Source organism: Tyto alba, unplaced genomic scaffold, assembly GCF_018691265.1.
Source record: "Tyto alba isolate M040663 unplaced genomic scaffold, T.alba_DEE_v4.0 Super-Scaffold_40, whole genome shotgun sequence".
NCBI classification, from domain to species: Eukaryota; Metazoa; Chordata; class Aves; order Strigiformes; family Tytonidae; genus Tyto; species Tyto alba.
In genome coordinates, this window is record NW_024881316.1 from 33,671,816 (window position 1) to 33,688,263 (window position 16,448).

At 40.8% G+C, this 16,448-nt stretch overlaps 1 protein-coding gene across 9 annotated transcripts in view; it reads right to left on the minus strand.

Annotated features, from left to right (window-relative positions):
* The window catches only part of KIDINS220 (kinase D interacting substrate 220), an 82,660-nt gene extending 66,212 nt beyond the window's left edge, over positions 1-16,448 (minus strand). For 8 of the 9 annotated variants that reach the window (XM_042802997.1, XM_042802996.1, XM_042802995.1 and 5 more), the window contains exons 1-3: positions 16,294-16,448; positions 9,020-9,167; positions 3,345-3,443 (exon numbers count right to left, since the gene is read on the minus strand). In XM_042802997.1, coding sequence (XP_042658931.1) covers positions 3,345-3,443; positions 9,020-9,133 — 213 coding nt within the window. In that variant the 5' untranslated portion in view covers positions 9,134-9,167; positions 16,294-16,448. Of the gene's footprint in view, positions 1-3,344; positions 3,444-9,019; positions 9,168-12,661; positions 12,735-16,293 lie in introns of all 9 variants that reach the window. The other variant, XM_042802991.1, reaches the window with a different exon arrangement.

Consider the following 16,448-nt stretch of genomic DNA (forward strand, 5'->3'; position numbering starts at 1 on the left):
CCATCTTTCCTGTAGCCCCCTTTAAGTACTGGAAGGTCGCTATAATGCCTCCCTAGACACTTCTCCAGGCTGAACAACCCCAACTCTTTCAGACTCTTCTCACAGTGGAGGTGCTCCAGCCCCCTGATCATCTCTGTGACCCTCCTCTATACCCACTTGAGCAGGTCCATGTCCTTCTTGTGATGGGAGCCCCAGAGTTGAACAGAGTACTCTACATGGGGTCTCACAAGAGTTGAGTAGATGGACAAAACAGCCTCCCTTGACCTGCTGCCCATGCTTCTTTGGATGCAGCCCAGGATATGGTTGGCTTTCTTGGCTACAAGCACACATTGCTGGCTCATAGTCAGTTTTCCATCCACTAATACCCCCAGGTCCTTCTCTGCAGGGCAGTCCTCAATCCACTCATTGCACAGCCTGTATTTGTGTTTGGGATTGCCCTAACCTATTATCAGGACCTTGCACTTGGCCTTGTTGAACTCCAAGAGGTTTGCATGGGCCCACCTCTAATGCCTGTCCAGGTCCCTCTGGACAACATCCCTTCCCTCCAACATGTTGACCGCAGCACACAGCTCGGTGGTGTTGGCAAACTTGCTGAGGGTGCACTGAATCCCAATGTCCATGTCACCAACAAAGACGTTAAACAGCACCAGTCCCAATACCGACCCCTGAGAAATGCCACTTGTCACTGCTCTCCACCTGGACATGGAGCCGTTGACCACAACTCTTTGAGTGAGACCATCCAGCCAATTCCTTATCCACTGTGTGGTCCACCCACCAAATCCACGTATCTCCAATTTAGAGACAAGGATGTCATGAGGGACAGTGTCAAATGCTTTGCCTGAGTCCAGGTAGATGACATCGGTTGCTCTTCCCTTACCCACCAACGCTGTAACCCCATCGCAGAAGGTCACCAAATTTGCCAGGTACGATTTGCCCTTAGTGAAGCCATGTTGGCCGTCACCAATCCCCTCCTTATTTTCCATGTGCCCTAGCATAGCTCCTGGAGGATCTGCTCCATGATCTTGCTGGGCACAGAGATGAGACTGACTGACCCGTAGTTCCCTGGTTGTTCCTATTTTCCCCTTTTAAAAATGGGGCTTATGTTTCTCATTTTCCAGTCAGTGGGAACTTCACCGGACTGTCACAACTTCTCAAATATGATGGGTAGTGGCGTAGCAACTTCATCCACCAGTTCCCTCGGGACCCACAGATGCATCTCATCAGGTTCCACGGACTTGTGCACCTTCAGGTTCCTTAGGTCTTGAACCTGATCTTCTCCTACAGTGGGCGGTTCTTCATTCTCCCAGCCCCTGCCTTTGACTTCTGCAACCTGGGCGGTGTGGATGGAGCCCTTGCCAGTGAAGACTGAGGCAAAAAAGTCACTGAATACCTCAACCTTCTCCATATCCCAGGTAACCAGGTCTCCTATTTCCTTCCAGAGGGGTCCTACATTTTCACTACTCTTTCTTTTATCACCATTATAGAAGCTTTTCTTGCCTCCCTTGATGCCCCTGGGCAGATTTAATTCTATCAGGGCTTTGACTGTTCTAACCTGATCCCTGGCTGCTTGGACAATTTGTCTGTATTCCTCCCAGGCTACCTGTCCTTGCTTCCACCCTCTGTAGGCTTCCCTTCTGTGTTTGAGCTTGTCCAGGAGCAGTTTGTTCATTCACACAGTCCTCCTGGTGTTTCTGCCTGACTTCCTCTTTATCAGCATACATCACTTCTGAGCTTGGAGGAGGTTTTCCTTGAATATTAACCAGCTTTCTTGGGCCCCTCTTCCCTCCAGGGCTTTATCCCATGGTGCTCTATCAAGCAGATCCCTGAATAAACCAGAATCTGCTCTCCTGATGTCCAGGGTAGTGAGATTGCTGCATGCTCTCCTTGCTGCCCTAAGGATCTTGAACGCCACCACTTCATGGTCATTGCAGCCCAGGCTGCCCTTGAGCTTTACATTCCCCACCAGCCTCTCCCTGCTGGTGAGATCAAAGTTCAGCATAGCACCTCTCCTCCTTGTTTCCTCTATCACTAGGAGAAGGAAGTTAGCATCAATGCATTTCATGAATCTCCTGGATTGCTTATGCCTTGTTGTGTTGTCCCTCCAAGAGATATCGGGGTGGCTGAAGACTCCCATAAGGACCAGGGCTTGTGACTGTGAAGCTGCTCCTATCTGCCTATGGAGAGCTTCATCCACTCAGTCTTCCAGGTCAGGTGGCCTGTAGCAGACCCCCACTATACCATCACCTATCTCTGCCCTCCCTTTAATCCTGACCCATAAGCTCTCGGTCAGCTCCTCACCCATCCCCAGGCAGAGCTCCATGCACTCCAGCTGGTCACTGACACAGAAGGAGACACTCCATCCTCATCTCCCATGCCTGTCCTTCCTAAAGGGCCTGTATCCTTCCATTCCAACACTCCAGCCATAGGAGCCATCCTACCACATGTCCATGATGCCAATAAGATCGTAGGCCTGCAGGTATGTGCACATCTCTAGCTCCTCTTGTTTATTCCCCATGCTGGGTGTGTTTGCATAGAGGTGTTTTAAATGGAGCCCCTGATGAAGCTGAGTGGCTGGGATTCATTTGTGCTCTTCAGGTGTTCTTCTGCTGACCTGTGACCCCTCTCCAGGCTCTGGGCATCCACTGCTAACACTGTCATCAAACTGGCAGAAGTGGGATGGATTGAGATTTCCATCCCACAACAACGTACAGACCTTTCAAAACTTTTTAACATTACCTCTGTTCCACTCACCCTTTCTGGGCATCTTTCACCCAGAGTCAACCTCTCCTGCAAAGGCAGGAAGACAATTCACACATTTGAAACGCTCCTGTGCCACTCTTCTGGCTTTCATCTGAAATAATCCTTTAACCTATACTCTCCATCAGTATTTACTGAAAAACACCAAAACCAAGCAAAAAAAAAAAAATTAAAAAAATTTAAAAAATCTTCACATACCACAACATAACCAAGACAAGCAAAATTACTTGGACCTCATTTCTGATGCTGTATTTCTCTATTCTACCTAACTTTTTATGTCAACAACTGCCAATCCTATTACTACTGCTTCTTAGCACTAGCTTCCCAGAAGAAACAGCACCAGGATTCAGCAGAGACTCTCAGACATTTAAAACATGTTAAATATCCCTATTCTTTACGAGGTATTGAATCAGAGGAACACAGAGTCAAACAATTTCAGATAAAATTTCTCTTATATGTTATAATTTTCCACCTTCATTTTTTTGTCTCCTCCCCTCAACATTAACAAATTCCTTTTCTCTGACTGCCTCTTGAAATTTCTTCTGCCTCTATTGCTAGGTACCATCAAATAAAGCACTAATACTTACTGCATCTTCCAAATTGCAATTAGCTCCCTTCTTGAGAAGCTCCTGGACAATTTCTAAATTGCCTTGCTCAGCAGCCAACATGAGTGGAGTCTGGCCATTCTGAAATCAAAATGATAGGAAAAGTGATGCATTGGGAACTGATGAAAATGATGCACATATATCAACAATTAAAGGCAAAAAACTACAGGGGAACATGAAGTTGTTTCCAGTTTTTAATTGTCAGCAAGCAGCAGTAAGAAGGACTGGTTTTCAAACCATGCAGTAAACTTGCAATAAAAATGGAGAACATGATATTAAACCCTGTCCCATAAGAGATAAAAAACCCAAATGAAACAAAAAAATAAGTATCAGACAATAAAAATGGCTACCAAAAAAAAAAAAGTTACATTGTTAAACTTCTTTCTAAATAATTTGCCCACTGAAGACATTTCTAATACAGCCTGTTACATCTTTACATCTTGAAGTAACTCAGTCACATTGTTTAGAAATAAATAAATAAATCTAGCTTAGGAACCACAACAGCCATTAAAACATGCACACAGATTCAGAGTAGCAGTAAGATTTCTTGCTGAAGTCTTGGAAAAAAAAAAAAAAGTCAAGTTATATACCACACTTTCATCTGACAGTATACCAAATCCAGACAGCATTCTTGCCCCGTGCAATATAGGTTCTTAACAGACAGCCTCATCTCAGGGAAGATGAAAGATGGAAAAGCTGGTTTGTTTGCCTTCAAGGATGTTTTAGAAGTCAGTTACAATCTGTCACCTTTCTATCAGCCTATTTCTGTCAACAAACTTCTGAGATACAACTGCTCTGCATGATGAAAAGTATAACTTCCTAATTTGACAGTAAATTTGTTAATTTCAACAAGCTTAATAGATGAAGAGAATTTTTCCTGACCTCACTTCTTGTCTTTTGTCTGTACCATATAGAAAACTCAAATTATCTAGTCTCTAAGTAACGCAAATGCTACATGTTAGGGGTTATATACCAGAAATTTCCCTGAAAAGAATAAAAATCAATGCAGAATCAGAATATAGTAAGATCATTAATCTGCATTAGTAAAACAGTTAACAGTAATACTAATAAAGATATTTGATGAGTTCTTTCTGCTCTTTATGTATTAAAAAAAAGTAATAAATGAAAAAATACAAATCACAGAAATACACTTATTCTTTCAAAAAAAGCCTTCTAGTTCACCAACTAGTTCCTAACTAGTCTTCACAGAATCCTCTCATGACATTATGGATATCCAGCAGTATTACTCATGACAGGATACAACAGGGTATCTAACAGTGCAATTTTTAGCAGGGAGAAATTATGCACTCATATAGTTATAACAACATAAACTTAGACATTGTATGCATTCAAATTTATACCTTTGTTTTTAGATCATGAAGTATCTTTTGTATCAACATGCAGTAGTATTTAGGTCTGGTCATAAAAAAATCAAAAAAATCAAGAGGAAGGAAAATACTACTTTCTAGAAGAGAACAGCTCTCTTCAGAGGAGAGAGCAGCTGATGCTTTTGCTCTTTAAGACGAGTTCTTTTTATGCAAGCTAGTATTTTGGGAATGCACATGCCAAGAGATCTGGGAAATCATGCCTGACCAATATGACTGCCTTCTGCAATGACATCGTTGGCTCAGTGGATGAAGAGCTGAGACACTCTTTATCCCATCCCTAGCAAGGATTTAGACAGTCTCCTACAACATCCACACAGACAAAATGGACAGTGAGGTGGACTGAAACTGGCTGAACGGGGCTCAGATAGTTGTGATCAGCAGCACAGTGTCTAGCTGCAGATCAGTCACTACTGCAGAACCACAGGGGTCAATACTGATGTTCTCTTTAACCCCTTCATTAAGGACCTGGGCAACGGGTCAGAGTGCACCCTCAGCACCTTTGCAGCCAATAGAAAGTTGGGAAGAGAGACTGATGAACCAGATACCTGTGCTGCCATCCCAAAGGACCCTGACAGGCTGGAGAAATGGGCAGACAGAAACCTCACCATACTGCACGTAGGTGTCCAGGTTTTGGTATCAATGGAGCTATACGGGGTGTCCACGGAAAAGAGGCTGGGACTGCCCTGTGCTGGATTCCAGCTGACACCAACCAACCCACCTCACGACACAGGACTAGACAGTCTCTAGAGGTCCCTTCCAAGCAGTGATTTAGCAACACATACAAAAATCCCTATTTAAACATGAGATTTCTTCTCACCTCCTTCTGAACATTTACTATGGTTATCACTGTGATCGTCTTCCACAAGCAGGTAACACAAAAGGGTAACACAAACTGAACAAAAGTATCTCTGGGCAAGAGGAGGTTGTGGATGGGAAAATGATCCCCTCTTGTAACAAGTGTCATACAGTTGTAGGCTGGCTCTGGTATTCTTAGACAGATGTAAAACTTTTCTATTGGGGTACCGAAAACATTCTTCCCTTTTTGCTAGAAGATTCTCAAATACAGGTTCAACATTTCAGCAAATCATGAAGATTTCACCAACACAGAAACAAAAGATAATTACTACACCTGTGACATCCAGATTAATTCTCAAAAGTTGTCCAAGAGTTTAGACATTCCACAACAACTAAATGCTCATATTTCTTATGAGCACATCAAGTACTGTGGATCTGTACATCACAGCTAAATGAGTACTGGAATATCCAAATTAAAGGGGCACACTTGCATCTTTTTAGTGAAATCATTCAGTGGTGTTACTTTACAAATTGGCTCTCTCTAGTCTGTAAGACAACAGATGATTCACAATTCAAGATGCCGAAAGTACTTCAGTATCAAGAGCAGAAGAGCAGAAAGAAAAGCACGTCAAAGGAAACCGGAGGCTGTCAAGATCAAAGTGCATCACACAAGGGAAGCATCTATCACTAACTGCTAAGTAATCAATGTATCTGGTATGAGAGAGGAGAAAGTGCACAGGAGAAAGGACGCACAGGGAAAAGGCAGAGAGACTGACCCTTGCTCCACTTAACTGAAACTGCTGGTGTAAATCCAACAAAACCATCCATACATAAACGGACTGGAACATCCTAGTTTTTCTGGCAACTGATCACAGTCATGATATAAAGGGTTGGTAACAATGTGGGTGATCCTACCATTGGACAAGTCACTGCAACCTTTGAGGTCCTGGCACCAGCAAACCTTGGCTTGTCAGCAATCTTTTTATACCTACTCCACTGGTACTCCTGTTTTGGTATTTTTTACCCAAGAAGAAAAGATGTCTCGGCAGGTCCAAAACTAGAAACAGAATTGTACTCGATGCTACTGAATTCCAATTAAGAGCTAAGACTTAAATAAAACTCCTATCATTGGTATGCACAGACAGCCCTCCGCCATGGGTTTAACACTGATGCAAACCATGCTTGTCTCTAGAAACTACCTTCTCCAGTGCAATATATCAGAAGTCTGAAAAAAATCAGTATCAGAAACAATCTCTGCAAAAAAGGCAGTTACTGAAACCCAGGAGTGCACTTAGTCCCATCAAGAGGAGAAGAAAAATTCAGAAAAGAAAGTGAAGGCAGTGACACTGTCGATAAGGTCAACACAGACTATGTGTCTGATTTTGGCCATGCTGCTGAGAGGAATTACCAGCAGAGGGAAGTGACTATTCCTCTTCTCATATACACAGCCTGTCAGGTGGTGAGGTTCATGTGTATGCTCTGAAACTTAAAAATTCCCCCATCTCAAATACCTCAGCATATGCACACACACAGCACAAAATGAATGTGCTAACAATGAAAGAAAACTGTCTTAAATCAAAACCATATTTAATAACTACGGTAAGGCTAAATTCCATACATTGTTTTCACATTTTCATGATGCTTTTTGGTTTTGACATAATATACACCATTTAACTTCTTTCCAAAAACATTCTTTCCATCTTATGCAGGTTTAAAATAATAATGCAACAGAACATGCACTTCTCAAGACTGACTTAACAAAAAAAAAAAAAAAAAGGAAAATAAAAAATAAAATAAGAGAGATATGAATTCCAAAGCTAGTCTTCCATACACTACAAGATGAGTAAACAAACTGCCTGGGTAATGGTCAGCTTCTTCACAGTAACTGGTGCCCAGTTGGGAGGGTTTGATTTGGGGCTAACATTGTAGCATCTTCATCAACATCCAGAACCATTAAACAGAAAGCACTCCCAGGAAGTTTACAGACTGCCCCAATCTGTGGAGAGTAGCTGATGCTGGAGGGCAGGGATGCCATTTAGTGGAAATTCAACAGGCTGGAGAAATGGGCTGACAACCCCCCTGCAGTTCAAAAAAGGCAAATGCAGAGACTGGAACAGATGGACCCCATGCAACAGTACTGGCTAGGGACTGCCTCCCGGGGGAGTCACCCCAATCTGAGAAAAGAGGCAGATTCTTCTCAGAGACACAACAAGAAGCCAAGAAGCTACAGTCACAAGATGCAGCAAAGAATATCCCAATAAAACATAAGGAAAACGTTTTTAAACAGAGTGGTTTAGCACTGGAGAACTGCCCAGAGAGACTGCAGGTTCTCCATCCTTTTGAGGACTTTCAAATTTTGCTTGAGTCCCTGACCAACATGATGTGATAATGAACTCAGTCCTGCAATTAGGAGACTGAATCCAATGACTTCCAGAGGTCCCTTCTATCGTGAATTTTTCTATTATTCTAATCAATTAATACACTACATAAGTCGGCAAGGTTCCAGTTCCACGACTCTATTTAGAAAATCAGAACTAAAATAAGAATTGATGATACAAGCTGTACATCCAGATGAAAGAAAAGTCCAGATGCTTACAAACCAGAAAATATGACAGAAGATGAAATAAATTAGTCAAATCATCTAAACTTATTTGTAAAATATACAGAAGACTTAATAGTGCATCAAGATAACCTGACTTTTAAACATCGTGCAAAACAATGGTAACAGTCACTAGCAACAGACATTTGCATGAATCAAACCTCCCAGGAAACTCTCAGGAATCTTTAGTGCAGTATAACAAAACTGCAGCATGTTCACTTAAACTGCTGGTGGTGATATGCTCAAATCAGACTAAATCACATGACAAAGCAGAAGCTAACAATTATTGCAATATCCCAGGATTCCGAATAATCCACATTTAAACTACCGACTGTGCATCAAGACTTCATGTGTAATCCTGGCAAAGTCATTTAATCCTCCCGGTTACATCTAGACTTACTTTTTGGATACACCTTTTCATCCGGATGAGCATCCACTAGGAGTAAATTGCAAAATATGTTCCTATTTGGATCATATAACAAAATTTCTCTTGCCTGGAAACCAGGATGGGGGGGAAGACTTGTTACCATCCCAGTTTTCACCCCCAAATGGACAGGGCAAGAATGCATATGCAGCTGGATCTGTGAACTAAGAAACAATCCCTAGCTGCAGAAATACAGGTAGAATCTCCATTCACAAAGTAAATGGAGCTGCATTTTCCAGCTCAGAAGAACATTCTGAAAATAAATACAATGAAAAACGCTGAGGTCCTGACAGAGATTGAATACTGTGTGTTCAGTCTGTGCAAAGGTAAGCAATCACTTGAAAATAAAAGTGAAATTTGTGTATTAAATAACCACTGTGATATCACTAATTGTTCATTCTGTAACTAATAATCTGCAATATGAAACTGTCCTTTCAAAAAATCATCTTACCTCATTTCTCTCATCTACATCCCTGCATTTCTCAAGAAGTGCTTTCAGAGCAGGAACATTTCCTTCTTCTACGTAGGTCAACAGACTCTGACTCATCAGACTTGCCATCTTCATACAGTATTTAAAATCCGTCTATAACAAAGCTTATCTGTATTTCAGGAAAGGAAAAAAAAAAAGGCAAAGCATAAATAAAGGTTATGAGAGTTAATTGACATTAGAAAGCATGAATTGTATATGCCAATAAATTATTGGTTGGGTACAAATACCTGCCATTCTCCTCAACAAAATGCTGTGGAGACATGTGCACTGAAATGCAGTACATTTCAATGAAAAGTCAAATGCTTAATCTTTTTAGTTCTCAGAAACTTACAGACATTATTCTAATTTTTAGGTATTGTCTAAGTATATATTTTGAATAGAATACATAGTAGTCTTCTATCTGCATACATTTTTCTTCATATGTAACATTATAAGAATACCCATATACATTTACATACTTTACATATGCTAGTTATTTACAATATAACCCTCATCCTTTATATACATAAGCAGAACACGGAGACTATTCAATCTTATGAAATACAGTGATATCTAAATGGCAGCCATACAGAACTCTGAGAAACACCATTTCTTAAATCAGTTATCACCACCTTTATCCAGACGTGCCTGCATGTCACGGCACGTTGTTAACTCGCTACTCCAACTTAACATAACTTCTGTTGACTGATTATATGTGTTTAACCTCTAATATGTAAGACAGAAAAGGTGCTTCTTGGTTAAGGCAGGCCATTAAGAACCATTTCAGACTTCCTAAAAAGCTGTGGACTACTAAATTCAGAGAATCAGTAGTATCACTGCACCAAATTTATACGCATATGGCTCCAGAAGCTGAATTATTATTCATTGCACCTAAATTAAGTTTCACTGGATGCAGAACAAGTCATGGGCTAAACACAAGACTTCATCCGCCTCCAATCACCCTTCTCCTCACCAGCAGATGACATGATGGCATTCTCTGGCTTTTTCTTACATGACTGCTGTGTAACAGCAGAGGAAAAACTCCAGTTTAGCATTAGCTAAAGCCTACTGGTTAGGCTACTCTCTACCAGGCAGAAACCAAAGACCAGTGGCTTCCCCAGGCAAATGTTCTAACTTTTCTTCTCACATAGAAGCAGCCAGTGAAATTTTTCTGCACTCCCAACTAAGTGGAACATTAGCCAAAAAGAGACAAGAAGAAGCTGGCAGGAACTTCACTACACTTAGCACTGAGAAGTTAGTTTAGATTTAGAGATTTAAATCAAACAATCTAGCTCCACTTTAAATTGCTTACATAGACTGTAGAAGTATTGCATCATCCTTTCTCCTTTAGCAAGTAAGCATATATAGATAAACACACTGCTGTCAGGATATTTTAGACACAACCTGAGCCTACAGCACCACAACCATCAGATAACCAACATATACAAATGCCTTGTTCATAAAAACACTGGCAAAGAAGCCAAAACACCCAGTTCAGTTAAGATGACAGCAGCTCTGGGAATATGAAGAACTGCAGGCACACATGAATGTCTAGTGACAAAAGAAACCATAAACTATGTACATTTTAGATATGCAAGAAGAGGAACAAGAGAAAGAAAAGAGAGGAAAAGGAGGAAGGACTGTGACTCCCACTGTTAAATTTAGGGTTAAAATCCAGGTTGCAGTTTAAGGGACAATTCCAAAGAAGATTTAGGCATCCAAACTCCCCATATTCCAAATGTCCACAAACCATGTAAACATACACAACTGAAATTGCAACATTCGGATATTATTTAAAACCCAACCCTAAAATCAGTTAAAAAATAAATTTTAAATCTACATTTGACATACAAAGCCCAGCAACAATTTTACCAGGCACTGCACAAACAGGCTATCTCTCCCACAAAAAAGTTATAAATAAACTAAGAAAACAAAAGGTCTGTCACATTTACTGTACAGTTAAAGTATCATCATGCAAAGGGGGTGAGCAGTACAACAGTTCTGTCATATAATTATCTTTATTTTTTCAGTAGGAGGAAGAGCTAATCAAGAGGTTGCAGGCTTAAAAAAACCTAAACCACACCAAAAATTAAAGATTAAAAAGAAACAGTGATTGTAGTGACTCAGTGCCCACACACAGGCTTCTACTGCCATTTCAGACACAAAAATATCAGAAAAGTCAGCATCTAGCCTGACATCCAGCTCCCAGTTCAGAACAGTCCACCTCCCTTACAGCCTGCTCCAGTATCTTACGGCCCTAAACAGATGTCTCTGACATTCCCAGGCACCTAAAATGACTTTAGATATTCACATACAGGCACCTGAATTCCTCCCATCACTTTTTATATATTAACACAAGTTCCCAAAATGTGACTCACCATTAGCTCCACTGCTACCACTGACATTTTCTGATTTCCCTGTGCAGTGTCCCAGCTTCTCTCCTGCAGCTGTACCTTAAACCCCCTTGCTATTTTCCATATCAAATACTAAATTGAAAACGATAAAAAAATCATCAGCAAAACATGACTACAATGTCTCACCAAGTGAAATATACTCTGCAGTTGCTATCAAAATTTCACCAATTAATTCTTAGCTAGTATGACAAGGAAAAGAAGTATTCAGCCTTGCTTCCTCCTCAAAGTACGATTCTTCCCTTGATGTTCCCTACTGTCACATTTCAAACAGGCAATGGCAGCCCTGCTGCACTGTAGATAAGTATCCTGATGCAGAAGTCACTACTTGAACTCCCAATTATCAAGACGTCACAGCTTCTGACTTAATGCAGAGCTGAGAAGTCAGAGGCAACCTAAACCTTTGACTAACATCAAAATATCTGATGTTAGAGAACACATCTAGAGCTGCATTTACAAATCTCATGTTAATATTACTTTTTTTAAATGATGAAAGCTTTGTAAGGGTAAACCATCTCCAAGTATATTAATATTATTTGCCACCTACACTCCACTGTCACATAATATCCCCTTCTTAGAATTAATAATGGTCTATTTTATAAAAACAAAACCAACAAAAGCAAATATTGTAACTATGACTTTTATATCCTCATGCTTTCATTTGCCACTTTTCAGGCAAGCTTCTTAAAGCATCCAAAAGATTGAGATCACTGGAGGGCTTTATGAAAGCACTCTTTAGGGAGTCAGTAACAGAAACTCCCATTTAAAATGCCACCTGAATTCACCAGATTAATCTATGTGTTAGTATTCTTCTCATCTTTAAATAAACCCAGAAAAATAAAGCACAACCTCCCCCCCCCCACACACAAAATCTTACCAACCTGCCAACAAACTTACATAAAAAAAGTTGGTGTTAAGATTTTTGGAAATTTTACTTTATTTTTTTTCCACCCCAAGAATAATAAACATGCCTGAAATTAGGCTGAATTTTATTTATGATATTTTTACTCATGACAGCAATGCAGTATAAATTGAGCTCAACCAGAGCGCATCATTTTATTAAATAAAATTTATGTTGTTATATCAAGCAATGTGCTCAAAGTCTGTGTGGATGCTGGACACTAAGGTGTGATCTCTTCCAGTGCTTAAGACTTCTATAAAATTATCGTAAATGCTTTGAACCAAGACTCAGGTAAAATCTCTAGCTAAGTACCTCTATTCTGGCTCCTCCACTGGATAAAGCTCCTGAAATATATATATTCATATGCTTTTCAAAACAAACAACCCTAGAATAAAAAAAAAAAAAAAAAACAAACCTCAATAGCTCATCCTTTACCAAAACAAAGGATGATAACTTAATCCCTCCCAAATTCAATACATCTAGTGCAAAACCAGTACCATTCAAGAGCATCCAATACATATACAGTCCTTAATTGAGCAATTAACAGTATTTACTTTGTTCTTTGACACAGCAGAAGTATTTTCTCAATCTATAAGAAAACCAGGAGCCCATTTGGAAGTTGATCCCCTTTTCATTAAGGATTAATGCTGCTATTTTTTCTTCCACCAAAGCAAGCCAATTCCCCAGCCATGAACCAGCTCTTCATTCACAATCCAAACTTCCAAGCTTGGAAATCTCACAATGCCCTTGGGCAGCAAATCCTGGTATTTTATAACACTAACAATGCACCCAGAACTATGAAAAGATACATTAAGAGCACAAATGCTTAGGTGAAGGTAATGTTTGCACAAGGATGAACCTGGTTTTGCAAGGCTCTCACATCTTAGCTGAAACATATGTTACCACTATTTTGGAGAGACTGCAAAAATGTGCTGATTTACAAAAATTTAGTTTCAACCACACCAAAGCTGCCTGCTGAGGTCCCAATAACTTAAAGTTACAGATATTTAATGTACTCTCAGAATCTTGGACCGTTTCTAACTACATTAAAAAATATTATTACACACAACATTTTCTGAATATCATCTTTTTCATAGTTCTCCCCCATACTTTTTTCATTGTGTGAGCTGTGACGATCTGTAAATTTCAAAACTGGTCAAACACTGGTGTTCTTGAGAAGACTTTATTTTCTTGTTTTGTTTTCAATAGGTAAAGATCATGGTGACATATAAAATTCATAATTTTCATCATACAATGAAAAAAATTGTCACATTCTTTTTAACGTTTCCTTCTATTTCCAGACACAAAAGCAGCATGCAATACTGTGGCAGATCTTTCAGTAAACTGTAAAAGGAAACAATTACAGTGCTGTTGAAATCTGGGCATGTACAAATCAGATACAAAAACATTAAGTGTTGTGCCCTTAAGAACTGGAAATGCCAACCTTCCAAATTAGAATTTAAAGAAACGTGGAAGACAAAAGAATTGTACATACAAAATTTATTACAAAAGACTAACATAAGTCGGTTTCATATTCTCACACATTTTTATACTTTATGATGGCATGAGAAATAAAAGCGGTAAGTATTCTTAACTATTCTCTCTATAGGGATTGAGTCAGCCAGGATTCTGTTTAAAGATCAAATTTTCAAAACAGTTGAATTCAGTCTCTAAAATATTAATTTCTGGTATTCAGAGGTGGAAGGAAATAACAAATCTAAGTTTTCATAAATAGTCTACACCCACTCTTCTTCTCCAACGCCTGAAGTTCCAGTATGACTAATGACTTTACGCTCATTTTCAGCTTTTCCTTATTTATCTGGGTACATTTATTCTACTTCTCTTAGTCACACTCCTGTTATCCACATGAGAAAGATTTTAATAATTACCTTATTTTTGTTACTTTATATCAAAGAACAAATACTGTAACTAGAAAATATTAATAGACCTATTAAAAAACCTAAAGATAGAGACAGATATTTTGAAACCCTTAACAAATAGAACAAAAAAAAGTTTGCACAAAAGGGAATCCCTATGGTTGCAACCATTATTACAGTACACTGTAAGAAATACAGAAAATTGGAGATATGCAAGTCATTCTTTTCCACCTTCAGCCCTCAAGTCAATGGCCATTTCCCAACTATTACAGTGAGGAGTTTTTTTGGTGTGGGTTTTGTTTTTTTTTTAATGAAACAATAGAGACTAGAGATTACATTCAAAATACTAGAAAGCTGCAAACATATTTAAACAAAAAGTCACTAATGTCATCTGATAGCAACTATCAGGTATGTCTATGTTCTATTCTAGTTAAAAAAATCAGTTAAAAAAAAGGTTTTGTGAAGTATCTGGTAATGGGATTTAAACCCTATGAGAGAAACTAGTCTACCTTTAAGACTGAATTTAACTTTGATCAACGTACAACAAAGTATTGCTAAACACATCTGAATTTCATGAGAAAATTCAACTGCTGTACAAAATACAAAACACCTAGTCCTACAAAATACTATTTCAGGTTTCAAATACTTCAAATAAAAGAAAGTAAACAGAAACAGGTGTCAATATTAAGTTTGTTTGTTTGTTTGTTTGTTTTAAATGCTAACCAACATAAATCAATGTCAAAACCTGTACAAAACACACACAGGTTCAGCAAGGAAGTCTACAACATTGTCTTATACTGTCTCACAAGGGCAACGCATTTCTCTGTATCATAAGATCAAGGGTTTGTTAGTCACAGCACAAGGTCCATGACAAAAATCATTCATTTTGAGTATTTTTACTTAACAAAAAAGTCAGTCATATTTCAGAAGCTGTAGTCACCCAGGATTTCAAGTAGATTTTAATTTCTTGATAACCGAGTTACTTTAAATAACCACCACTGCAGAACAAAGAACAAACATCTATTCAATAGACAAATACATGGGTTTTCTTATGCATTCTGAACTTCTAAATAATTCCTTTTAATCTTTCAATTTATTATTTGACAGTGGGGTGATGTCAGATAATTACTCCCACAATTCAAACAGGTTTTCAGCAAAAATCACATTATTGTATTTCTCCAGCATCAATCCTCCATCAAAAGTAACAGATGGGAAAGCACTTTCCCCAAGGGATTTTTAACGGTAACATAAGAAGCAGCAAATCCCAGTCCTGAAGGGATTTTGCTATTCAAACCCGACTTCTTCAGTGATGTCCAGTGACAGGACCAGAGGCGACGGGCACAAACTGAAACACGGGAGGTACAGTCTGAACATCAGGAAATGCTCTGTTATTACCGTGTGAGGGTGACCCAGCTCTGGCACAGGGTGGATGTGGAGTCTCCATCCTTGGAGACACACAGAAGCCGCCTGGGCACGGTCCTGGGCAACCTAGCCTTGGTGGCCTCCCTTGAGCAGGGGGCGTTGGAGCAGGTGACCTGCGAAGGTCACCATTCTGTGATTCTTCACCTCAGAAATGAGATGCCAAACTTTCCTGACGGGTCGTGCTCGTGCCTATCCTTCCGAGTTAACAAAAGGAGAGAAAAACGGTACAAGAGGCTCCCCCACCCCGCGGGGCGGAGCCAACTGCGATACCCGGCCGTGCTGCAGCACCCCACGGGCCGTTTTATCTCCGGTAAGACGTCCCCGGCACCCACAAGAGAGCCCTGCCCGACCGCCGCATCGCCCGCGGCGCTGCCGAAGCTCCAGAGCCGAGGAAGAGGCCGGCGGGCCCTCGCAGCCCGGCCCGAGGGGGCCAGGCCCAGACGCACCCCGCACCCGTTAACCCCGCTCCCGCCGGGGGGCCCGCTGCGGCCCCGCCGCTGTGAGGGGCCGGCGGGAGGGGCGGCCCCGCGGCGGCCTTTGTTTGGCAGCTGGGAGCGCTCCCCGTCCCCCGTTGCCCTTCTCCTGCCCTTCCGCGCCCGACCCGCGCTGCCCCCGGCTCCCCCTCGCCTTCCTCTCGCCACTCACCCCGCAGCCGAGGAGACTCGGTCCCTGCGGGCGGCTCCCCGGGCCCAGCCGGAGACTGACAAGGCAGCAGCGGCGCCGAGCGCTCCTCACCGCCCCCCGAGAGCGGCGGCCATTTTACCTCCTTCTGCTCTCCTCCCCACCGCCGGCTGGTCACG